Source organism: Pogona vitticeps, chromosome 3 (assembly GCF_051106095.1).
Source record: "Pogona vitticeps strain Pit_001003342236 chromosome 3, PviZW2.1, whole genome shotgun sequence".
Lineage (NCBI taxonomy): Eukaryota > Metazoa > Chordata > Lepidosauria > Squamata > Agamidae > Pogona > Pogona vitticeps.
In genome coordinates this window covers 6,923,008-6,949,603 of record NC_135785.1, presented here as the reverse complement: position 1 = coordinate 6,949,603, position 26,596 = coordinate 6,923,008, and the positions used below count along the sequence as shown (strand labels likewise).

Below are 26,596 nucleotides of genomic sequence, written 5' to 3'. Positions count from 1 at the left end.
TTAAATTTATCTCCCCAGCCAGTTGTTTCTTAGGACCCTCTCCTCTAATATATATACACACCTCTTTATCGTACAATCGGTTTTGAACTCTCAGAAATTTTGGAGGAAGAGATAGCTAGGGATGTAGAGGACATGGGCTAAATCACGTCCCGAACATTGCAGACCAGCCCAACCCTTTTACGTGGCTATCTGTACCTTTCTGGATTACTGTCAGGGGCTCCTGGTTTTATTTAGTGTGGGTAGGATCGCTCCGTTTTAGTTTACCTTCCAGCATATGTGACTGCTGGTGTGGAACCCAAGCAGCTTTGGTAGGTGTTTCCCACAACCATTCAGCGCTATGTCACTTGAGTGGTATGCCAATGAAGTGCTATGGCACTTACCAATAAATGTTCCCCACCCCTCACCCCAGCTTTCCTTTGCTCTCTACAGAGAGAGAGAGAGAGAAGGATGCTGGAGAGCATAGAGCCTGAGAAGGACAAGTGGCCTAAACAGAGTGCCTTTGAGGTGTGGTGTGCTTTCTCATCCCAAAACCACCCAGTGCTTGTGTGTGGATGCAAGGACCATGCTAGATGGCACACCACTCCTCAAAACAACTCTATTTCACCCAACACAGCCCAGGATAACACGACTCTGTAGCTGCACCCTTCCTTGAGCAGACAAGACATCAGACTAAAAATTTGATTTCTTTCCTCCAGATGAGATTGAGACAAGGTGCGCTGTTTTTAATCGTCAGGATCTCCATAATTTGCACAAATTTTCTCTCTGCAAAGCTAGTACCCTTTCTCTTTGAGAAATAATAGGGTGCACACAAGGCAAGATATAAACAACTCCCCCTAGTGTTTCTAATCCTTAGAAGTCAATGCAACAAAGAAGCTGCCCTTATCATTCTACATAAGCTGCTTTATCTGCATCAAAGCGTTATTTGCATTAAAGCATCTTTTTGTGTCCTCTTTCTTCATTTGCACACAAAATCCCTTCTCATTCTCCCTCTCATATGTTAAGGAGGGGATGACAGAGGACGAGATGGTTGGACAGTGTCATCGAAGCAACCAACATGAATCTGACCCAACTCCAGGAGGCAGTGGAAGACAGGAGGGCCTGGCGTACTCTGGTCCATGGGGTCACGAAGAGTCGGACACGATTTAACAACCAAACAACAACATGTTAAGAATGGAATCAAATTCTTCACCTTTGCGCAGGGCGAGAAAAATGATTTAGCAATTTGTGTGTGAATGAGAGAAGGAGGGATTTACAGTGGTGCCCCGCATGACGATTACCCTGGTAGATGACAAAATCGCTTGACGATGATGCTTTTGCGATTGCTATAGCGATTGCAAAATGATGATTCAAATGGGGGGCGGTTTGCTTTATGACGATTGGTTTCCTGCTTTGGGAACTGATTTTTCGCTTCATGATGATTTTTAAACAGCTGATTGGCGGCTCTCAAAATGGCTCCCCGCTGTTTTGCTGACCTCATTTCGCAAGACAGGGAGCAGAAAATGGCCGCCCTATGGAGGATCTTCGCTGCACTATCAGGTATTTCCCCCATTGGAACACATTGACTGGTTTTCAATGCATTTAAATGGTTTGTTTGTTTGTTTGTTTGTTTGTTTGGTTGGTTGGTTGGTTGTTTTTTTTTGCTTGACAACGATTTCGCTGTACAGCGATTTTGCTGGAACACATTATCGCCGTCAAGCGGGGCACCACTGTATATACCGGTGGATGGCCACCCACTTCCTAGCTGCCGTGGGAGAACGTCTCATCAAAAAATAAACAGAGGATTGTAGACTGTCCTACCAGTGCTGCGAACTTCAAGGGCTGACGGCAAAGTCTCCTGTGTAGATGAATGCACGGGCACCACGGAGGTATAAATGGAGGGTGTGTTAAAAGCCTTGCTGGACTGCATCGCTTTAAGGCGGAATCTTCGCGAGAAACCTGGGCAGGGAGGCGATCACAAGCATGGTGTTTATTTAGAGTGTTCATTTCATGTATTTTTTTTGAATCTGCTCTCCATTCAGTGAATATTCAAGGCGATTGTTCCTCAAACCCAAAAATACACAAAAATGTACAAACATCCCGGGAAGAACATATGTTGCAGGGAAAGGGGAACTCTCCAGAATCTCAGAGTAGCAAATCACTGGAGAGAAGTATTGTGCATCTTTTACCCCAACTGCTTAAAGACCAATAATGGAGGGAGGAAAACTTGCTACACAGGAGAATCCGGTCTTGGTACCAAGGCCAACCTCACCTCCAGAGGAAGGAGACCAGTAACAGAGCCTTCCATGATGTACAGAATCTCCGGGCAGGTTCATGACAAAGGAGGCTGTCTCTTGGCCAAAAACATAGGAAAATGCCTTAAAACGGATCAGGTCCTTGGTCCACAGAGCCCAGCCCCGGCAATGTTGACTGGCAAAGGGATGGCTGGTTCCTTTCCTAATCTGATCCGGAGAGACAGGGAACTAAACCTACATGGCGTGCATATGCAAAGCAAGGCATTTACTCTCAGTGCGCCCCCCTTTAGGATTGTCTAGGAAAGAACCACCAGCACCTTGACTTGAGCTTATAAATACAAAAGAAGCCTGTGACATGGTTTCCAAGACCAGGGTGACATCATCTGTAAAAGTACACAATGGACAACCATCTAGGCCTTGTGTTGACACTAGCTCAAGTTCGGAAGAAAGATGGATTTTGTTATGAAGCGTAGGCAACTAATGAAAAAGGAAAAACAGCATCCTTTAATGTGTGCATGTGTTTTAATTTAATTTTTTAATTTAATTTTAATTAATTTAAATTTTAAAACATTTAATTTAAATTTTAATTAATTTTTTTAATTTAATTTTTAATTTAAATAATTTTAATTTCAAATTTAAATAATTTTAATTTTAATTTTTAATTTAAATAACTTAATTTCTAGGGAGATGATCTTCAACATCCCCAAAGCCAAATTAAGTCTGCATGATTCATTCCAGTTTGTGCAAGTCAGCTATTTTTTGGGATAGAACCCGGATATTTTCTCTGCGGGTACCCGAGAGACTAGAAACTGTAGGATGCAGGTTTATGTTCAGGCACTTAACATACCACTGATAGGCTCTTTGAGGTGCGAAACTAGAAGCAAGAGAGTTGGACACACAGCCTCGCTGTTGTGGACAACCGGCTTGCAACCTGCGCAGTTCAATGGCTGGGAGGACGGTTAGATCACCATCCTTGGGCTCTTCCTCCTCCCCCCCCCCCAAGTAGTCCTATTGTAAGATTAGTTCCTGGCTAAGGCCTTCTCCCTGGAAAAGACCCTGATGTTGGGAAAGTGTGGAGGCAGGAGGAGAAGGAGAGGACAGAGGATGAGATGGATGGATAGTGTCATCAAAGCGACCGACATGAATTTGACACAACTCCGGGAGGCAGTGGAAGACAGGAGGGCCTGGCATGCTCTGGTCCATGGGAGTCACGAAGAGTCGGACACGACTTAACAACTAAACAACAACAAAGGCCATGCAGAGATTAAAGGGCAGGACTCTCGAGGGAAGCGCAGGCCAGCTCACCATGTTCCAGCTCAGCTTCTCGTTGGGCCACGTTCTCGTTATCCCGGATGACGGAACCAGCAGTCAAACGATGGAGCAGCTTGTCCCAAGCCTGAGATTGCCGTTGGAAAGGCTCCCCCTTGGCTTGGCTGTCTTCGGGGAGGAGCAGGGAATCGAGGGCGGTGGTCACCTCCCAGGAGACGGGCTTCCCTGCGCTGAGGGCATGGATGATCACCTGACACTGGAGAAGCGGCCAGGGGCTGCCGTTGCCTTCACCAGCTCCGGACTCAGGTGCTGCCGCTGGCGCTGGTGATGGGCTGAAAAGATACGGGGGTTCCAAAAGGGTGTCCCAATCCAGGTGCACGGGCGACAGCAAACTGCCTAGAAGAGAGTAAGGCAGGAGAGAGGGTTGCTGGAAGCCAATGAGGGTCGGTCATCGGACCATCTCCCCGCCTGGGTTCAGACAAACATCTCCAGAACAAGGGGCCGTGCCATCATTTGGCACTTTTAAGGCTGGCAGATTCGTGAGACCCTGAAGCCCATGCATCTGAGGAAGCGGGCTGTGAAACCACGAAAGCTCGTGGTATCATATATTTTAGTCTTAGAGAGGCCACAAGACCGTGGAGACCCGTTGGCCGGTAAGGAGGAACGGTAGCCGCTCCCTTGGCTACCAGAAACCGCAGCTCATCTTTCATAACAGGAGAGCAGAGCAAGGAGCACCGTCTGCTTGGCCCAGGATGAGTCTGCTGCTTGCTGGCTCTGATCCTGCAAAGCACTGTCCCCGGATTGCAGGGCTGACTCGCCACTCTCTGCTGTGAACTCCCCTCCAAATAGCCTCCGATGAAGGTCCCAGTGGGCACAAACCCCAAGGTGGGTGGGTGGAGCAGCCTCTGCCAGAATGCTGTCCTCCCATCGCTGCGGAAGGTGCCTCTGCCTGCCTCGCACGGGCCCATTTCAGCCATCCCTGGTCTCCTCCTTGCCCCTTCCGGTCCCACAGTGAGCCACCCTCAGCCACCTTCTCCCCCCCCCCCCCCCGTCACTCACTGGAATCAGCCCTGGTCTTGGCCATCTTCGGGAATTCTGCCTGGAAACCGTCCAGCTTGCCTTCCACCGACTGGTTCCGCTTCTTGGAGACTTTCTCCAGGGCTCGGCGGAGGCGATGGGCATCCAGCTCTCCGTGCGGAGAGGAGAAGCTGCGCCCTGACAGCGCCGCGCGAGCCAGGGCCTTCTTTTTCCGCACCAGCTCCTCAGAGCTCAGGGCTGTGGCCACCTTAAGAGAGGGAAGAGGGTCAGCTCTCTAGGAGAACACCAAAAGGCTGCCCTTCATATCACTGGAAGCAAGCAAAACACACATACACCCATGCAGTTCCGGCATTTGCCATATTTTCCACCTGAAAATTGTTTAAGGTGTGTGTGTGTGTGTGTGTGTGTGTGTGTGTGTGTGTGTGTGTGTGTGTGTGTGTGTGTGTGTGTGTGTGTGTGTGTGTGTGTGTGTGTGTGTGTGTGTGTGTGTGTGTGAGTGAGAGAGAGAGAGAGAGAGAGAGAGAGAGAGAGAGAGAGAGAGAGAGAGAGAGAAACAAAAATTCAGATTCAAAATTACACCAAGCACAGTCAGAGATGGTTGGGACACCCTGGATATAAATTCTGAGCATTTTTTTCCTCAGAGGAGGCTTAAATTGTTCAGGACGAGTTTTATAGTCTCACTGGGAATCCAGCTGCCATTTTAAACCTCACCTAAGGTTTGGAAGGCTAATGTATTTGTTTTAATTTTTCATTTTTACATCGCCTTCGTGGGGCCCCCACCCCACCCCATATAATAAACACAAATTAAAAATAAAATAAGATACAGGATTAAGAACAGTGAAACAAATAACATTAAAAACCTCCCTATAAAAATACTTGAAAATATATCCTCCTCAATTCAATAAATACCGAACGTTATAGTTTAAGAAGAGTTTGTGTTAACTTTCAAGTTCTCCAATGCTGCTTGCTTGCCATGATTGCTATTGTTACTGTTACTCTATCCAGGAACTGATTCTTTGGGTTAATGTTGTTAAAGTTACTAGTTAGCCAGAAAAAAAGACAGAGAAATTCTCTCTGGTTCCTTCTGGTAATCAATTATAATACCAAGCATTGGAAATATCTGTAAGGAAAATGCATACAGCAAAATCAAAGACTGTTTCCCTTGCCATTTCAGAACTGATAAGAGAATGGCATAACATTTGGTAAACTTGGTTCAATTGCAGTATTGCAGCAAAAACTCTGCTCACGACAACTTGGGTTCAATCCCGGGTAGCCGGCTCAAGGTTCACTCAGTCTTCCATCCTTCCAAGGTCGGTAAAATGGGTACCCAGCTTGCTGGGTGGTAGGGGCAATATATAGCTTGCATCGTTAACTTGCAAACTACCCAGAGAGTGTTTTACGCTCTACGGCGCAGTATATAAGCAGAACCCTTCGTTACATTGCTCATTTCAGGCAACTCGTTGCTTCCAAGTCTTCTGTCTGTAAACGGTAACAATCCAAAATTCCACCCAGCAAAGAAATAACACCATATCAGGCGCCCTTCTCTTTCCTTTGCTTCATGTCATTTTTTGGGGAGGGTACTCAGATTGAGGTCATTTTAGAATGGCTCACTTTCTGTTCTCTGGATATAAAGGCTGCCCTTGTGTCCTGCTGATCCTAAGTCATGTTTGACTTCCACAAGCCCAGTTCTGGCATGAAAATGATATGAAACTGACACACAGATAACTCTCAACGCTCAAAAAAATTCCTTCTTTAGAATTGTGTGGATGGAAGTCAACTTAAGAAAGCAGCTCTTCTCTTGACTGATTTATCTGAAATATTTTTACCCTGCCTTTCTCCTTAAAAGTGTATGGCTAGCATCTGGTTTTGCTCAGGCTGGGGGTGAAGATGGACTGAAGTTTTGGCCTGTTCTGATCTTCATTCTCAGCCTTCCTCTGGCTCACAAACCTCCCACTAAAATGAAATATTATGGTAAAGTACAGCAGCCATTTATTTCCTTCCTCCAGCAGAAGGAGGGTTCTAAGCCCGAGGGGCAGGCACCAAAGCGCTGCATGTGCCCGGCTGGCGCCCACTCTCAGACCTCCTTAGTGATACAAGGTGACTGTTCTGAATAAGTGTAAAAACCATTTTTACACTTCCATTTACACCTGTCAAATGCACGAGCCTCTTCTGTACATTCTCTTCTCTCCCTGTCCCAAAACTTAGCGCAAAGATGCTAAGGCTTGCAACCCACTGTAAGTGACCCTCTGCATGGCGACAGAAGCTCAAGCTGATATTAAGGGGGGTGTGCTTTCTCAGTGATGAACGTGCTGTCCTTCTAGCCACATCACTCTTTCAGAGATGCATGCCTCTGCCATCAGGCTTATAAAGTAAGCTCTTGTTTACCTTCCAGTGACCAATCAGATACAAAGCGCAGCTGAAGGCAAGATACAGAGAAGAGGAAAAGCATGTGCTCTAATAATCAGACACCTTTCACCACTTGAAGGAACACTCATTCAAAATACATGCTGAGCATTTTATCTAGTTTGAGCCCTCTCGCCATTTGGCCAGCTTTTCACAAGTTACCCCTATGTACTGAATTTCACCGACAGGGGGGAAAGCTAGTGTTTGCCTTAAAACACGACAGGTAGACAGATGACTGTAAAAAAACAAGCTTATCTGTTTGTTTTTAAGTGGAGGAAGCACTGCTTGTATAAAAACGGCCTGCTTTGCATCCGGACCCCTCACCCTTTCCTCCGTTTCATGAATGAGGCAGGGCATCTGCATGAGCAAAGCCTTATCCGGAACAGCCCTATACAGTGGTGCCTCGCTTAACAAGGATATTCTGTTCCAGCAAAATCGCTGTAGAGCAAAATCCTCGTTAAGCGAAATAAAAAATCCCATTGAAACGCACTGAAAACCTGTTCAATGCATTCCAATGGGCTGAAAAATTCACCATCCATTGAAGATCTTCCATAGGGGCGGCCATTTTTGGTACCTGTATAGTGAGGAATCTGTCCAAAAATACAGCAGGGAGCCATTTTACACAGCAGGTAGCCATTTTGAAGCCACCAATCAGCTGTTTTAAAAATGTCGTAATGCGAAGAATCGGTTCCTGAAGCAGGGAACCAATCATCAGGAAGCGAATTTTGCCTATTAAAACATCATTTTGTGATCGCAAAAGCAATTGCAAAACAGTAATTGTATAGCGGTTTCATCGTTTAACGAGGCAATCGTTAAGCGAGGCACCACTCTAATTTAGAGCAGTGGTTCCCAACCTTGGGTCCCCTGATGGTCTTGGACTAGAAATCCCAGAAGCCTTCTCTAGCAGTGCCACCAGGATTCTGGGACTTGTAGTCCAAGAACATAGGAGGCTCAAAGTTGGGATCCACTGGTTTAGAGCTTTTGATCTAGGTCAACGTCCTTCCCGATGTCTCCACCTGCAAAGATGGACAATGAGAAATCTCCGGCTACTCTTCTTGGGCAAGACTCTGTCCCACTGGTTTAAGCAAGTGCCAAGGCCCGCCCTGAAAAGCGCGGCAGGGGCATGAGATGCAGGGTGCCCCTTGGGCACAAGCACTCACCATGGTACCTGCACCGGTGGGAGTCTGGGGAACTGGCGCAGACTTGGTGGAGGCGCTGCACAGGGAGACGCTTTTCTGGCCTTGCTGGGAGTTGCTGTCGAGAGTGTGAGCGAAGGAGCCTCCCTCTGGAGGGACATCTCTCGATCCGGTGGACTCACTGCTGGTGGAGCTGTGGGACAGTAATCCCTGGCTCTGGTCAGTGCTGACCGAACAGTGGGTGAGCACATATTGCTCCTGGATATAGGAAGGCTGGAAAATCCGCTTCCAGATGTCGCCTCCTGACACAGGATCTCCACCTGTCAGAGAAAAAGGTTTCTGGTTGACTCCCTTGGGAAAGCTTAGTGAGATAGCCACCACCTGCCCTTGAACTGGAAATACCAAGGTCAACCTTGGACCTCCTACTTGGAAACCCATGGCAAGAGCCCCCACTCCTCTGCAAAGCTGAATTAATCTTTGTATTTAAAAGGGCAATGTTAAGCTGTTCAATGCCTCTGGAAAGAAATCTGTACAGTGGTGCCTCGCATTACGATGTTAATTCATTCCAGCGAAATCGCTGTAGAACGAAAACATCGTAGTGATTTTAAAAAGCCCATAGAAATGCATTAAAACTCGATTAATACGTTCCTATGGGCTTGAAACTCACCGTCCTGCGAAGATCCTCCATAGCGCGGCCATTTTCGCTGCCCGTCCCAGAAAACAGCGGGCGGCCATTTTTTTTAACCCAGCGGCCATTTTGAAACCGCTGATCAGCTGTGCGAAAATCTTCGTTTTGCGACAATTGGTTAGCGAAGCAGGGAACTGATCATCGCAAAGTGAAAAAACCCCATAGGAAACATCGTTTTGCAATCGCTTTTGCGATCGCAAAAACTTCGTCGTTATGCAATTTCATCGTTATACGAAGCACTCGTCTTGCGAGGCACCACTGTATATCCAGATTCTCCAACAGTTCAAGACAGCTGATCTCCTCTAAGTAAGTTTCTCAGCCTTCCTCAACAAGAAGCACCAGATGAACAAACCCTGTCATTTCTAGCCAGCGTGGCTAATGGAGGATGGAGTTCAGCGTAGCCTGGGGTTCACCAGGCTGGGTAAAGCTCATCTCATCCAAGCCCCCTTCCCAGTAGATCTACATACTCTTCACAGACTCTTCCGTGGCTCCAGCTGAGAACTCCAGGGATATCTCGCAGGAAATTTCATGAAGGGCTTTGGTGATATCTTTACTCTCCCCAGCGGCGTGCGGATGCGCTCCATCCTGTCCCACCGCTTCCTCGTGGGATGGGAACACCGAGCCCGCTGAGCCTCTCGAGAGACTGCGGCTCATCTGCTCTCTGCCCTGAGAGAACGGGACCACCGTAAGGTCAATGCACCACGAGCATCACCGTAGAAATAATGAGGACAAGGATCATTAAAATCAAAAACAAAAACCAAGGCAAAAATGAAACTTGTCTACCAAGGAAGGGAAAAACATGAAATCTATTTGTTTCCAGGAAATAGATCGCCGGCACAAAGACATTTCCCCCACCCACCCAAACCAACCCAGCAAACAAATGAAAGTGGCCAACAAAGCCAGCTATTGGAATTATAGAACTGGAGGGGGGTCCTATTGAGTCTAACCCCCTGCCAAAGCACAAATTGCTTAGCTAAAGCATCTCCAACAGTTGCCCATCTAACCTTTATTTCAGAACCTACAAGGCGGGAGATATCACCCACCCCCTTCTCAGATAGTCCATTCAAGTGCCAAAACAACTTTTCCAATCAAGATGTTCTTCCTAATGTTTAGGCACCATCTCCTTTCTCATAATTTAAATCTGTTCGCTTGCATCCTACTCTCTCAAATTGCAGAACACAAGATTGCTCCATTTCCCACTTGCAGACAGCTGTCCTACTGTCTCTACTAAGTGAAAATGGTTTGCGATTCCCATCACGGAGAATGCCTTGATGTTTAAGGGAGTGGGTGCTTAACTGTTGCCTTCTTGTCCCGGAAGCTGGCTATGTGGTAAAGGGTGCAGTAGCTGATGAGCCGGTCTCCAGGATACAGGGCTGCAATCTCGTTGGGTGACAGCAGGGCCTCCATGGTGTCGGGCACGTACCAGTCTATCGTGATGTCACTCACAGCTGGCTCAAGCGCTTTCTTCAAAGACTTTATTAGCTGGGGGAGAAATGGGAGACACGCATCACTTCTTTCTAATGATGCACTGCTGATTCTGCACAAACACATACTTTATTTAGGGATGATGGCCAAAAGATTTACGTTGGCATTCATGTACTTGCATAAATCATGGCAGCAAACTGCTGCTAATTAAAGAGTTGCCCTTGGCCTTCCTAACTGCATGTCACATTAAATGACTGACAAAGAATGTAAACAGCAATCTGTCAATTAGCGGCATTTAACTACTGTGATTCAGGCAATTTACCCATTCACTGGTAAAATTCTCCAGCAGAATTCTGGCCATAGTCTGAATTCTCATTTGGTAAAACTCAAAAGGCCGAAATCTAACAGACAGTCCCAGCTTGAGTGGACCTCTCGAATCAGGTGCCAAATGGTGAGTCAATGCTTACGTAAATCCCATTGATTCAACCTGGATCTACCCCATTTGGGAGTAGCCACTGGCTTCAAGCCAAAGCATTATTTACAGCAGCAAACTGAGAACTTCATGCACTACTGATCAAAAACATCACGCAGCTATTTGGTCTATATTTTTATAATACATCTTTCGCGGTAATAAAAAATGGAGTGCAAATATTCCATTGCTTTCAAGAGCTACAGAATGTTGAAGGGGATACAGGTGGGGTGGTGGGGAAGTGGAAAACTAGGTGGCAGAGAATGGAGAATGGGTTTGCTTAAGCCCCTTAGAGATTTAGTATCCTGGAAGAAAAATAAGGACTACAGGAACTGGCAAGTTTCTCTTGGCAGGCATGGATACGTTGCAGTACCATTTTTGCAAATCTTGCTTAGAAATACTTATGCATTGTTGCCTTTACCAATAGGACTGGGAACACTCAGCTTCTGTGTGGCCGTTCTGGGATTAAGAGCTCTCGGGAGATGGGTGGACTGTTATTGTATCATGCAACAACTGGCTTTCTGGGTAACATGTATACTGGTGGGTTGACCCAGCTGCTAGAGTGGGTACAGTCCTGGAGGAAAAGGGCTCAAACAGTGACAGCAACTGGGTATGCCAGGAATAGAATGCAAGTTGGAGAAGTTAATTCATTTGGACTGCAACTCCCAGAAACCCCTGGGGACTTTGCCAGGCTATGCAACAGACACCCTGTTCTCTCAGGGGAGGTTATGCGTCTGGTCACAAACAACTGAGGAGAGATGTGCTGAAAGGGTGACTCTGGACTGCTATGATTTTCCCTGTGCAGATTTGAGCACATAGCAAATGCAAGACAACATCGCTCAGCAGTCTGGATCCTTAAGGCTGAGGCATGCTTGTGTGCAGCCAATGTTTCATGCTCATGTGGCGTTAACTACAGTGATGCCTCACTAGACAGTTACCCCGCATGACAGTTTTTTCGCTGGACATTAGCTTTTTGCGATCGCTACAGCGACTCGCAAAACAGTGATCCCTATGGGGGAATTTCGCTGGACAATGTTTGGTCCCTGCTTTGCAAACCGATTTTTGCTAGACAACGATTTTGACAGCTCCCTCCGTGCTCACAAACAGGTGTTTTCGGGACCTAAGCTTCGCAAGACAGTGATTTAAACAACTGATAGGTGGTTCGCAAAGCAGATTTTCCTATGGCCAATCTTTACTAGACGACGATTCTTCCCCATTGGAACACATTAAACAGGTTTCAATGCATTCCAATGGGGAAATGCTTTTCGCTAGACAATGATTTCGCTAACCAGCGATTTCAGTGGATTATCAGCGTCTAGTGAGGCATCACTGTATTGAGGCTGACTGCCCACTGCCATTGGTGGTTCTGGACCCACTACCAAAGTCAAAGCACTAATAGAGAGGAAGAAGAGTGCCTACCTTTGGCTGTAGTCTTTCTCCTGGATCTAGAAATTCAGCCCGACCTCTGCTAACCTTTGCCAAACCTCGTAGGAGCCTCCGGCAGGCGCCGTAACCCAGGCCAAAGGTGAAACACCTGTGTGGGAAGGAAGTTCTTGAACTTCAGACACATCTTAAGGCCCACCTACAGAGTCATCCAGCTTGGAATGAGATTAGTCACAGGACTGTTCCCAGTCAACTTTATTGAAATGTATACTGCCAAGTCTTTGTATGAAACTTTGAATATGCAGAGTGCTTTAAAATCTTTATTACATCCATCATCCGAACAATTTTTGCAAAGTCATCTGTTGGAGAACTGAGGCTGCTCCAGGCCACCCGCCAATTTATGGGCGAGGAGTCGTTTCCAGAAGCAACTCCATGGTTCAACTCAACCCTTATAATCTCTTGAGTAGGGAGGCAAATGTTATGTTACAGCAACTGTGGGTAACCCGGAGGTGTCCTTCACTGGATTCAAAACAGACATGCATTTTTTTTCTGTCCTAAATTTGTAAAATATAGTCCTGACCTTTTCAGTATGTTTCTGCTTGAAATGTGGAGAGAATCTGACTGCGGGAAGTGTTCACTGCCTTGTTCTGATCACACTTTGGATCCTCAAAGCAGTTTTAGAATGATGCTTGGGATTTGAGGGGTTTAACACATCTATGTATACACATACATACATCTTACAGTTCAGGAAAAAAAATCAGAAAAAGACCGCATGGTTTTGGAAACAATACGAATGCATTAGCAGGCAATACTTTTAATCGACCATTAAGAATATAAAACAAAAATAACAGAAACCCGAAAAAACAAACAATAAGCTTTCAATGATAAATCATCTCCTTCAAGGCTGTGTATCAAGTTCTTGTGGGCAGTTCCAAACTTATGTGCTGTTTCTCGAGTTTCAAAAAGGCAGAAAGGGAGAAGGAGGGGAGCGCCAGATCGCTTGTGACTGTTTTAACAGATGGGCCATCAATTCCAAATTGCTAGCCAAAGAAGAAGACCTTGAAGCCAACATGCATACTGCAGTTATTTCCATCTACTAAGTGTACCTGGCCTCTACACCATCAGTCATGTGCATTTGGGATATTAATAACAGCACATACATTTGGAACTGCCAACAAGAACTTGATGCACAGAAGATGACTTATCATCAAAAGCTTGCTATGATTATGTTTTAGTTTTATATTCTCAATTGTCGATGAAAAGTATCCCCTGCTACTGCATTTACATAAATGCATATCATTTCAGATACACATGCACACACACTAGCAAGCCTTTTGTTCAGACAGAACACGTTTTCTTCACTATTGCCTATGCTGGCTAAGTGCTCTAGCTGGTCTGTGTTTGTTAAATGCAAGTGGTGAAGTCGTCATCAAGATTTCGCTGCTACTAAACATGACATCTCTTCTAAGGTAAAGGTAAAGGTTCCCATTGACATTTAGTCGAGTTGTGTCTGATTCTAGGGGGCGGTGCTCATCTCCATTTCCAAGCCGTAGAGCCGGCGTTTGTCCGAAGACAGTTTCTGTGGTCACGTGGCCAGCGTGACTAGACACGGAACGCCATGACCTTCCCACCGTGGTGGCACCTATTTATCGACTCGCATTTTTACATGCTTTGTAACGGCTAGGTTGGCAGGAGCTGGGACAAGCGACGGGAGCTCCCTCCGTTGCGTGGATTCGATCTTACGACGGCTGGTCTTCTGACCTTGCAGCCCAGAGGCTTCTGCGGTTTAATCCGCAGCGCCACCATGTCCCATCCACATCTCTTCTAGCCTGTCCCTAAAACAGAAAATCTCAAGGAGGGCTCAAAGTCATGGTTTTGAAGCAATGGATTCCAATCTGGAGAATGCTCCTTCCTGCCATACCTTCATGCTAAAGGGAGTGGAGCATGCTGCCTGACAGACCAACAGGGAAAGTCTTTCTCACAACGGAAGAATGGAAGACCATATTGCTCACGTGGCACAGAGATGAACAACATGAGCTGAAAGAACTCTGGCTGAAATATATGCTAAGCTACAAAACTGCAAGATGGTCTTCCGTTGGGATAGGTGATGGGGAGACCCTAGGGACACACATACCCCAATGTAAAATTGTTGTTTGTTTGTGTTAACGAAGAGGGTCCAAAATGTCACCTTGTGTTGTGTAGGGGTCACCATGGAGAACGTTGCTATGTTTTGAAGGGCCCCCCCGGCAGCATTACTCTCTCCCCATTTTTACATTATTCTATAATATTTTTGCAGTGCCTCAAGGGACCTTTAAAAATTGTTATTGTGTGATTTTTCATTGCTGTGAGGAGCCCTGTGTTCCCTATGGGGAGAAAGGTGGTGTATTAAAAGAGACAGACAGACAGACAGACAGACAGACAGACAGACAGACAGACAGACAGACAGACACAGTGGTGCCCTGCACAGCGACGATAATCCGTTCCGGATAAATCGTCACTATCTGGAAACGTCGCTATACAGGGCAAAAAACCCCATAGGAACGCATTAAACTCCGTTTAATCCGTTCCTATGGGGACAAAACTCACTGCTAAGTGGAAATCCTCAATCCGGCCGCCATTTTCGCCACCTTGGTAAGCGAGGAATCAGCGCGAAAAGGCTGCGGGCGGCCATTTTCTTCTTCCGGCGGCCATTTTGGAACCGCCGATCAGCTGTTGTGGGGAAATTGTATGGCTGTTCCAAAACATCGCAATGCGAAGATTGGTAAGCAAAACGCTTACCGATCATTGCAATGCGATGTTTACTCTACCTCTGGTCACTCCACTTTGGTGGAATCAGTTGCTATCCTGCGAAACCCCTGCAACAGTAATATGAGAATAACAATACAGTGCTACTAAACATCACTGAGGTAATGCACGTGAAGTGCTTTGAACATTGGAAAGTGCTACTGAGAAGCTAAGTGTTATTGATTTTTGCCAGTTGAGCAGCTATTAAAAACATAGAGCTTCTGTCCATTACAAAAGCCGGCCCAGATCCACAATGCTCTTCAGAGATCGGATAACAACAGCTCTCTATAATTTTAAACACAGAATTTTTTAGTGGCCATTTTCTGGCTACGGAATTGCGGGAACGGTGGGAACCCCAACAGTGACAGCACACACAAAAAAAGGCCAAGCCCTGGTCAGAGACCATTTTGCTGAACTCCATACCTTACAGAGCTGGCTTGCCTCCTGACCAGTTCAATGACCCTGCCAGTGTTTCCAACGGCGGCATCTGTAAAGAGGAAGAGCTGCCGTGGATACCCACGGTGAAGAGGCTGCCCCAAAATCCAGGTCAGAGCAGCCAGGAGGTTGGGTCCCCCCATGTCAGTCGGAAGCTTCCGAATGTATTCACAGGCAAGCCTGAGGGTCTCCTGAAAACATATGGAACAAGGGTGTAAATGGAGTGAACCAGACTCGAGATCTGCAGAGAAAGCAATACCACTTACTGTATATATCATGGACCCTTATGATCTCTTTGATGGCAGACGAATCAGATTCTCCATCCTGAAGAACCTAGCATCTGTATATGTTGAATGTACGGTGTAAACAGCTTGCATGTTCTAATTCACTCCAGCTACTGACAGCTAAATCTATGCTAATTTATGCTTTGCATGCTGCACACACAATTCACTTTCAGCCAGGGTAGGATTCAGATGACCTGGGCACAGGATTTAAACCCCCAAGGACCAAAAATGAAACATGCCAGGAACAGCATCAGGCCAATAACACGGCATCCCTGAAGCCCCACAGACTTCTGGTCAGACTCTGGGAACTCAAACGAGTGATGATGGACATCACTGAAACCAACTGGAAGACCTGCCTCGGTCACCATCCAGCGTCAAAGATTTTATCAGGCACGGTCTACACATTTACAACCTTATGTCCACAGCCACAGTGGTGTGGAAATTAGCAGAAGAGGCTGGTGTCAGATTCTGTATTTGTGAACTGTGCGGAACTCACAGCATGATTCACTTTGACCACGGTTACAGTGAGATCGTACTCCCATGTTGCCAGATCTTCTCAGGCTCTGCTCTGCTGGGTGGCGACTCTGAAGGAAGCCAGAAAATCATCAGCAAGAAGCCAGGACTTCTTGGCAGTGGCACCAACTTTCTGAATCAGTTCCTGGTCGAGCTGTGCCTGGCCCCCTCCCTCCCCATTTTTAAAGGTTGCTGAAGACACTGCTCTTCCCCGAGGCCTTTGATGGACCTGAAATTTTAGCCTCTTGCCATATTTGGAAACGTGGTGTTGTTGTAGCTTAATGTTGACTTAATTTCATTTGTCTGTCTGTCTGTCCTATATTTAATTATTGTATTGTTTTATTTTGTTTTGTTACGTCCTGTTGGATTTTATATTGTTAACTGCCCGGAATAGTGCTGTGTACTAATAGGGCGATATATAAACAAATAAACAAACCAATTTGAAAATCCATAGGCAAATCGGAAGCATAGGAGAGGTGTGCTACTAAGCCGAATTTCAAGAAATCACGGGACAGATTCTCTGTGGCCTTCATTGGGATTGGCTCTCGCCGTAAGACCATTGCTGCTAATTTATGCTTTGCATGCTGCACACACAATTTAAATTCTGACAAAGCAGGATTCAGATTAACTGGTCATGGGATTTTGACCTCAAGGACGGAAGACGCAACACTTTCCCCAAGAACAGCATCAAGCCAAGAACGTGGCATCTTTAGACTCACAGCCTTCTGGACAGACCCAGGGGAAGAGTCATTCCAGCCACAGAATTGAAGAGACAAAACCAGGAGCCGGCATGGAAAGTGGGATACTCACACTGTTGCAGGTCTTGCTTGAGGTGAACATGGGCTTGATGCTGGAACCAAAACTAGCAATGTTCAACAAAGTGCCGGAAGGGAGGCTTTTCACAGCCACCAGGAGAGCATCCTATACAGGGAGAAAGAGACAGAGAAAGCAAGTGATGAAAATTAAGTGAGGAACATCCATGAGACTATAAGAAGTACAGATGTGTCAGTTCCCGGAATCCTCATGTTCTGGGTAAGCCAAGTGTATAAAATTCTCAGGAACAGATGAAAACGAGATCAATCAACTATTGCGCTGATATGAACAATTTGGTACCATCCATAACTGAGAACCAACACTTAACAACAACGAATTTCTTAAAAACTCCACAAAGAAGTGGTAGAGAAGTCAAATGGTCATTAGGTTAGCCACAAGCACTGTCAAAAAAAATTTATTTGAGTTTATCAGGGTTGATGCCTGAGTTCATTCTTTCTCTATTTTCCAAATTCTTGTCCATTTGGTCCATTTCTCTTCTATCTCAGGTCTACCCTCCCATGCTATCAACCTCAATCTCAAGGCCATCCTCCCCCTTCCACATTTGAGACCCTCAGGGGAGTAATCATGAATACAACAGGATGGGTGTTTTCCATAGAAATAATTAGCTGTACCGCATCTCCCAAGAGAGATATAACATTTAAAAAACAAATCGTCTGCAACTGAGGAGCTGGTAGCAATTCAATTGTGGGGGCCATTGTGTTTATCTACTCTCAAATTAAGGCTGTTCAGCTAACAGAAGAATGCCTTTCCCCCTCCCTTTCCAGCTATTATGTCACCTAAATGTGACCGTCAACATTGATTTGTGCTCTGTCTGAAAAGTGAGGAAACCTTCATATATTTTCAGGCAACAGAAAGTCTTTTGAAAATGGACTGAACAATTATGGGCAAAATTAAGGTCAGCATGCATAGACAATTCATCACAAGTACCTTGACAGCAAGCCTGACAGGATGCTACCCATGTGAGGCTTTCTGAAAAGAACTTAACACTCTCCTGACCAACACAGGCAACCTAAGCTGCACGTTCCTGTACTACTCATTTCGTTTTGTTTCAGATGCTTGCAAAAAGAGGACAGTGAGGGTTAATTCAGAGATACTGCTGAAGCCCTGGATAACAGGCACCGCAATCCAGAAACGTTAAGTGCTCTGACTAAGATGTCAAAGCAGACAATTCCTAACAGAAATTCTCTCCTCTTCTCCTTAATGACATTTCCACTAGCTTCTCAAACGATCAATCACATCAATCCGGCAAGACTGGACAGCATCCAAAGTAAACCTGAAACCGTTGTGAATAAGAGTTCACAAGGCATTGAGCAGGATACCACATTTCTTATCCCTGCCAAGAAAAACTGACTCTGAGTAGGAAACTCTGTTTCTATTATTCTTGTTGTTTCAACTTAACAGGATATAACGCTCCATAGCGCTAAAGCACTCTCTGGGCAGTTTACCACATAATGATGCAACAAACACATTGCCCTCCAGTGAGCTGGTTACTCATTTTACCAACCTCAGAGGGATGGAAGGTTGAGTGAACCCTGAGCTGGCAACCCGAATCCATCTGCAATGCTTGCTACTCATTGGTTTGTACACCACCATGCTTACTTGTCACCTGATTTCTACAACCTGCTTCATTTCACCTGTTCAGGCTTAACCTCATCTTGCTGACTGGTGCGTCCGAAGACACTCATTCCACTGCCCCCCCCATTCTGCATTAGAAGGAGACCATCATTCATGCCTCACATGAAAATCAGGTTCAATACTGGATATCTCTGCACAGGACCAAAGAAAAACTTCTGGAGGAGACCAACGCCCTCGATCCATTCCAGTCTGGGTTCAGGCCGCCTGATGGCCTGGTCGCCCTGCAAGATGACCTTGTTGGGGAAGCTGAAAAGTGTCGTTGTTGGTCCTCCTCAACCTATCAGTGGCCTTCGATACCGTCAACCACGGTATCCTCCTGGGGAGGCTCGGTGGGTTGGGGCCTGACTCCGATCTTTCCTGGACGACCGTTCCCAGAGAGTTCAGCTTGGGGAAATGTTGTCCACTCTGTGGACTCTCAGTTGTGGGGTCCTGCAGGAGTCAACCACCTCCACATTGCTATTTAATACCTATATGAGGGCGCTGGGGGAGGTCATCAGGAGTTTTGGAGCTTCATGTCATCAATATACAGATGGTACACAGCTCCATCTCTCCTTTCATCCTTCTGCAATGGATGCCATCCCGTCTCTTTAGCACTACTTGGATGCGGTGCTGGGATGGATGAGGAAAAATAGACTGAGGCTGAACCTGGACAACACAGAAATCCTGCGGGTGGGGCCACATAGTGGCTCCCTGTCTTTTTTGGGGGGGTACTCTTTCCATTAAGGATGAGGTATGCAACTTGGATGTACAGTGGTGCCTCGCTTAATGATTACCTCGTTAAATGACAAAACCGCTTGACGATGAAGTTTTTGCGATTGCTTTTGCGATTGCAAAACAATGTTTAGATAGGGAAATTTTGCTTGATGGTGATCGGTTCCCTGCTTCAGGAACCAATTGTTCGCTTTACGACAATTTTTAAACAGCTGATCGGTGGGTCTAAATGGCCACCCACTGTGCAAAATGGCTCCCCGCTGTGTTTTAGGACGGATTCCTCACTTTACAGGCACCGAAAATGGCCGCCCCTATGGACGATCTTCGCTGGACGCTGAGGTATTTAGCCCATTGGAACGCATTGAACCGGTTTCAATGCATTTCAATGGGCTTTTTCATTTCGCTTGACGAGGATTTTGCTTAACAGCGATTTCAATGGAACGAATTATCCTCATCAAGCGAGGCACCACTGTATTCTTAGACCCAGCGCTATCCATGGGATCTCAGATAGTGTCTGTGGTCAACACCGCCTATTTCCATCTAGGGCAAATAGCTCAGCTGCGTCCTTACCTTGACACCAGGTACCTCACCACAGTGATCCATGCACTGGTAAGTCTCGAGATTAGACTACTGTAATGCTTTCTATGTGGGGCTGCCCTTGGTGCCATCACAGAGACTTCAACAGGTCCAAAACCCAGCCGCCAGATTACTCAGTATGGTGTGAACACACTCTGGCCACCCTGCACTGGCTACCTGTTCATTTCCATGCCAGCTTTGTGTTAATGGTATTAACATACAAAGCCCTAAAATGGTTGGGACCTTCTTATCTGGTCGAACGCCTCCTTCCAACCAGATCTGCCCATCCTGTAAGATCTTCCCAGGCTGGACAGTTGAGAGTTGTGCCCCCAAGAGAGTCTTCGAAAACAGTGACCAGAAATTGGGCCTTCTTGGTGGTAGACCAATTGTGGAATGGTCTCCCACCAGAAATTCGCCTGGTGCCTTCATTGGGAATTTTAAGCAATCGCTAAAAACATGTTTATTCAGACAGGCCTTCCTGGATTCAATCGCGCCTAAACGACCACATATTTGCTAATGTTCAACCCTCGGTCGTGCTTTCCTTATTTTATTTCAATGTCTTATTGATATTATTTTCATTTGTCAATATTGTATGGACTATTTTATATTATTGTCCTGTTCTTGTATTGTTTTGCGTTTGTTTTCTATTGTACTGTCCAAACTGCTCAGAGTGGCCTGGGTGCCCAGAGGGGTGGTATAGAAATCAAATGAATGAATAAACAAAATGAAATCTGTCTGAAAACTCCAAAGAACATCAGGCAGACCACAGAGATTCTATTAAGCTGGAGGGACTACCGGTTTGATTCAGTGTATGGCAGGGTTGCATGTTCCACTAGTACTCCAAGACTTTATTTACCTTGATCCCATCCATGCTGGGGCTACTCATGCTTCCACTCCGGTCAACGAGGAAGAATATTTCGCGAGTGACCATCTGGAAATCAGTGGAAACATTGCTCATCTCAGGGCAGAAATTCAGCATGAGGACAGGGTTGTAGAAAATGTCTTTGTGGAACCTCTTCTGGACAAATGCCACCTCAGGTGAGAAGGAAAGAATGACAGAAAGTTAGAGATGGACTAAATATCAAGACTTATCTCATCCAGCTTGTACAGTGGTGCCTCGCATAACGAGCGCACCGTTTAACAACAAATCCACATAGCAATGCGGATTTTGCAATCGCAAAGCGATCGCATTGCGACATTTTAATAGGGAAACATCGCATTGCGATGATTGGTAAGGATTTCGCTTACCGATCTTCGCATTGCAATGTTTTGGGAACAGCTGATTGGCGGTTCAAAAATGGCCGCCGGATGAAGAAAATGGCTGCCCGCAGCATTTTCGCGCCCTGCCCTCGCTTACCGAGGCAGCAAAAATGGCGGTCGGATGGGGAATCTTCGCTTACCGGTGAGTTTTCCCCCCATAGGAACGCATTAAATGGAGTTTAATGCATTCCTATGGGGTTTTCTGCCCTGTATAGTGACGTTTCCGGATAGCGACGATATATCCAGAACGGATTATCGTCGCTATGCGGAGCACCACTATACTTGGTGAAGAATATCCTGAGCTAAGGAATGGTTGAAGGGTGGTCATTCAAGGGAAGGAGAATCCATTCTTATCCAACCGTTTTGACCATCAGAAAGTTCTTTCTCATGCTTAATTGAATTCTCCTTTCCCATCATTTGAATCTCCTGTGTCCCGTCCTCTTTACTAGAACAGCACAAACAAGGCCTACATCATCTGCAGGGCAGCACCTTCAGATACTTTAAGATGATTATCACACCTGTGATCTCAAGGCTATACATACTCTGTTCTTTCAACCATTCTTCATAAGACTCGCTTTCCAGAACCCTCATTCTCCTTGTCACTGTTTGGCACATTCCGGCTTGTCAGTAATCTGTCAAACTGTGCCAAGAAGAAGACACGGTACTCCATCTGAAGAGTGACCACAGCAGAAGAGAGTTGGTACTACTACTTTCGTTTCTGAAACCCTAAACATCTGTTGATTCCGTGAGAATCTCCATTCACCTTTTAAAGAAAGGATTAGAAGCAATGCTGCAATTTAAGACTTCTCTTTTGCTGACCCTCATCTATTCTCTGAGGTTTTTCCAACCTGATGCTTCCCAGATGTGCTGAACTACGGGTCATGAGGCTTGTAGTCCAGCAGATGTGGAGGGTGGCAGGTTGGATACTGCTACTAATATTCTGGACACATATGTATAGGGTCATCACGTTAATGCCACAACAATCTGCCTTGCTAGATCAGACAAAAGTCCATCTCATCCAGCATTGTTTCCAAAGGCCATAGGCAGACACCTCTGGATCTAAGGTGCAAAGCGGAAGCATAATGGGTCTCTTGGAAGATACATAGCTTCTGAACACAGTTCTTCCAGCATTTTAGGCATCTTGGCTAATAGCCATTAGAAAAACCTATCACTACATGGATTTATCCCTATAACCTTGTCCAAAATAGCTTTCTTATTTAAAAAAACTAAACACATAAGTGACAAAGCCAAGTTAGTGTTTTTTAAACCAACTGTTGCCCATATTAGCTTCATGTTGGTTTATACGAGGAAGCATTTATTATTTACAATATATCTGAACCATTTGAAGAGCATTACTAAAAACACAAGATAGGATCTATGTTAAAATATCAGAGGCCATTAAAGCCATTACTTAAGGATCAATCAAGTAGTTAACACACAATCTATAAAACCAAGTGGGAGGCAAGACCCACCAGCATCAGCCATTCTCAAAAGTCTGATAGAAAGAATGAATCTTAACCAGCCTCATCCAGTTCAATCAGGATGATGCTTAACAGGCCTCCTTTGGGAAGCCATTGTGTAACTGTGGCGCCAGCACACCAAAATTAAATGATGTTCACTCCACATGCTTTCCAATGTGGTACAATCCCTGGAGGGCTCTATCACACGTTTACTTTCAAAATGTATCTTGATTCCTTCTGGTTGCCAAACATAGGGGATGATCGGCAACTGTTCCCCTCCAGGTGCTGTTTGACATATACACACCTTGGAATCTTTCAGCGTTGGCTATGCTGTCCACATCTGTGGGGCGTTGTGGTGCAATAACATCTGGAGTGCCTCAACTTGCCCATTGCTACCCTACCTAAGGTTTCCTTAATTTTTTTTGTATGGATGCATTCTTTTTTGAACTACAAATCCCATTATTCTCTATTCTGAGAGTCCCACCGGCCATATCTGGACCCCACAGACACCGAAAGAAAGAAAGAAAGAAAGAAAGAAAGAAAGAAAGAAAGAAAGAAAGAAAGAAAGAAAGAAAGAAAGAAAGAAAGAAAGAAAGAAAGAAAGAAAGAAAGAAAGCCCAGCTAGCAGGCTTCATGCAACGGAGAGACCTCTTTTTCTCTTTGAAAACCTCCCAGAAACCATTGGAACAGCTTCTTTATCAAACAGGAAATTAGGCCTGTCCAAGCTATGAAACCTGTCGGCTGGACTTCCTCTTCAGACAGGTACAATTTAAGAGTCTTTAAGGTCTGGGTCTGGCAGTCCTAGAATGATGGGATTTGTAATCTGAAACAAAAATTCTGAAATGCAAGTACCTGTATTTTTCTGCATTTTGCTTCCTTCCAGGTCACCCTTGACTATACCTGCAAGGACACATTAGGAGGACAGGAGGCAAGGGTTCAAGACCTCCAGTTCCACGGTGCACCAAAGTCTTTGGTTTGGGCCGGTCCCTGAGGCATCCCCATAGTTAACTGTGGCTTTGTTGAGCATGCAACCAACCTCCCATACTGTTATGTCGGGTTGACTGACAGAAAGAACACAGCACTCCCCAGCATCCCACCTTCTTAAGGTCAAGGTTCCCCCTGACATTGAGTCCAGTCGTGTAAGACTCTAGGGCGTGGTGCTCATCCCCGTCTCCAAGCCATAGAGCCAGTGTTTGTCTGAAGACAGTTTCTGTGTTCACATGGCCAGTGCAACTAGACACGGAACACCGTTACCTTCCCACAGAGGTGGTACCTATTTATCTACTCGCATTTTTACATGCTTTTGAACTTCTAGGTTGGCAGGAGCTGGGACAAGTGACGGGAGCTCCCTCCGTCACGTGGATTCGATCTCACGACTGCTGGTCTTCTGACCTTGCAGCACAGATGCTTCTGCAGTTTAACTCACAGCGCCACCATGTGCCACATTCTTACTTGATAGCTACATATAGTACCTGTTTGGTATGAGAGAAATCCAGGGAGGGCATGGGATGCTGATTCTGACCAATCTCATTTACAAAAAAGGTTCCTCTTCCCTGCTAATTACCTGTCTCTCACCATCATTGTCCTTTTTGGCAATACGAGTGTAATCCCGGCGGTTCCTTATATGGGACTCATATTTGTGATACGTCATAGCACCATCTTCAATGATAAGGTGTGGGTTATGAGGTTCTTGAGGGAGAAATAGTACAGATAGAAGAGAATCAGAATAATTCCATACATAGCAGTGTAGATCAGGATTCAAAACACCCTGTCAACCACAGGCCCAGCTGATGGCCTCGGGCAACTCCCAGCCTTGATCTCCCCATCTGAAAAAGTGGGGATAAGAATCACCTCAGCCTATGGTTGGGCACTCAACAGGAACAGCACCAATGTTGGGAAGCTCGTAACATCATCATCATCACCACATGGAAGAATTTAAAATGACTTGCATGTGGCAGACACTTGGTGCACTCATCCTAACACCGTATACCCATCTGGATTGCATTCTTAAAACCCCTTCTGATGCCCAACAAGAAGAATGATTGTGGCTACAGAAAGCACGTTCTTTCCATGCCACACAGGTATTGCCAGAGAACAAGACAATCGATCTTAAAATCACTGCACAGACGATGCTTTCCTTCAGCTTCCACCGATGAGCACCGAACTGTTCCCCCATTATGCGAGAGATGTTATGGGATTGACGGAAATTTATAATCACATCTGAAGTAAACATGCTGCGGCGTCGAAGTATCTTTAGGCCTCTTGTTTATTTGCTTGTTTTTTGGTTGGAAAATTGTTCCAAAATTGTTCACCAAAATAATGAACTTAATCCTAATCTACCATCTTTCTTAGCATTTGGAGATGAAAACAGGATGTTCTTTATAAAATGAGGCATAAAACTTGAAGAATTTAAGGTTATTGATTTTAGTACTTTATATTTGCTCCATAAGTTTAACTTTAAACATTTTTTAAAAAAACAGCAACATCAGAAAGGGCCATAAAAGTTATTATACAGTGGTGCCTCGCTTAACGATTGCCCTGCATTACGACAAAATCACTGTACGACGATCTTTTTGTGATCGCAATTGCGATCACAAAACGATGGTCTAAATAGGGTTTTTTTCGCTTTGTGATGATCAGTTCCCTGCTTCGGGAACCAATTCTTCGCAAAATGATGTTTTTTAACAGCTGATCAGCAGTTTCAAAATGGCCACCGAGTGCTTAAAACGGCTCCCTGCTGTGTTTAGGGACAGATTCCTCGCTATACAGGCATCGAAAATGGCCACCGTATGGAGGATCCTCACTGGACGGTGAGTTTATCCACCTTTGGAATGCATTGAACGGGTTTCAATGCGTTTCAATGGGGTTTTTAATTTTGCTTAACGGTGATTTTCCTGGAATGGATTATTGTCGTTAAGCGAGGCACCACTGTATAAGGGACACAGAGTTCAGACAAGATGTACAAACTATGTATACAGTGGTGCCTCGCTTAACGACGATAATCTGTTCCAGGAAAATCGCTGTTAAGCGAAAACGTCGTAAAGCGAAATTTAAAAACCCATTGAAACGCATTGAAAACCGTTCAGTGCATTCCAATGGGCTAAAAACTCACCGTCCAGCGAAGATCCTCCATACGGCGGCCATTTTCGGTGCCTGTATAGCAAGGAATCTGTCCCTAAGCACAGCGGGGAGCCATTTTAAGCACCCAGTGGCCATTTTGAAAACCCGAAGATCAGCTGGTTTTGATCGTCGTAAAGCGAAAATTGGTTCCCTAAGCAGGGAACTGATCATCGCTAAGTGAAATTCCCCCATCTAGACCATTATTTTGCGATCGCAATTGCGATCGCAAAAACATCGTCATAAAGCAGATTCATCATAATGCGGGGCAATCATTAAGCGGGGCACGACTGTAGTTTAGAAAATGAGTGACTCTCAGAAACTTTTTGGTCCTTTCCGGTTGCAAATCTACAGATCTGGAGGATTGAATAGATCGGTTTTAAATACTTGCTTCTGCAACAGTTTGGGGAAGCAATCTTTAAAACTGATCTATTCAATCTAATTCTACACTCCTCCATATATTATACATCTTATTGAGCAAGGAGACCCATAGTTATTGCTTATTACAGCTTCTGCTGGCTTGAGAGGCCTTCTCTTACCACAAGGGTACAAAATAATCTCTAGGTTGCGGTCACACCTATGCTGCTCTGCCAGGGTAATGCATATCGTTGAGGCAGAACTGGCGTATGGATTGGCGTCAGCTCGAAGAGCATGCGTGGGGCTCTCTAATCCTGCAAGAACATAAGAAGACAAAAGGCATTAGAGACAGAAAAAACGTACAGTTGTCTATTTTCTTTTTTTATTACTAATAATGACACATGGCATAACAAGAAGAATAAAGAGAAAATGCACAAAAAAAGCACAACGTGAACAGTAAGAACAATAACCATTGCCTTTTAAACATATGGATCTCTTGTTTTCACTGCTGATTAGCACTATATTTAGAGTAGGTCATTACCTGAATTATCCAAATCGATTTTTTCCAAATTCCTCCATGTGAATTAG

The 26,596-nt window shown here is 45.4% G+C and overlaps 1 protein-coding gene across 2 annotated transcripts in view; it reads right to left on the bottom strand.

Annotated features, from left to right (window-relative positions):
• VWA5B2 (von Willebrand factor A domain containing 5B2) overlaps window positions 1-26,596 on the bottom strand; it is a 63,099-nt gene that overhangs the window by 8,698 nt on the left and 27,805 nt on the right. For both annotated transcript variants that reach the window (XM_078389754.1, XM_078389755.1), the window contains exons 6-17: window positions 26,191-26,322; window positions 24,099-24,223; window positions 20,671-20,847; window positions 16,869-16,979; window positions 15,250-15,452; window positions 12,079-12,193; window positions 10,062-10,247; window positions 9,233-9,431; window positions 8,102-8,397; window positions 4,560-4,785; window positions 3,537-3,896; window positions 1,798-1,935 (exon numbers count right to left, since the gene is read on the bottom strand). In XM_078389754.1, coding sequence (XP_078245880.1) covers window positions 1,798-1,935; window positions 3,537-3,896; window positions 4,560-4,785; window positions 8,102-8,397; window positions 9,233-9,431; window positions 10,062-10,247; window positions 12,079-12,193; window positions 15,250-15,452; window positions 16,869-16,979; window positions 20,671-20,847; window positions 24,099-24,223; window positions 26,191-26,322 — 2,268 coding nt within the window. The remainder of the gene's footprint in view (window positions 1-1,797; window positions 1,936-3,536; window positions 3,897-4,559; window positions 4,786-8,101; window positions 8,398-9,232; window positions 9,432-10,061; window positions 10,248-12,078; window positions 12,194-15,249; window positions 15,453-16,868; window positions 16,980-20,670; window positions 20,848-24,098; window positions 24,224-26,190; window positions 26,323-26,596) is intronic.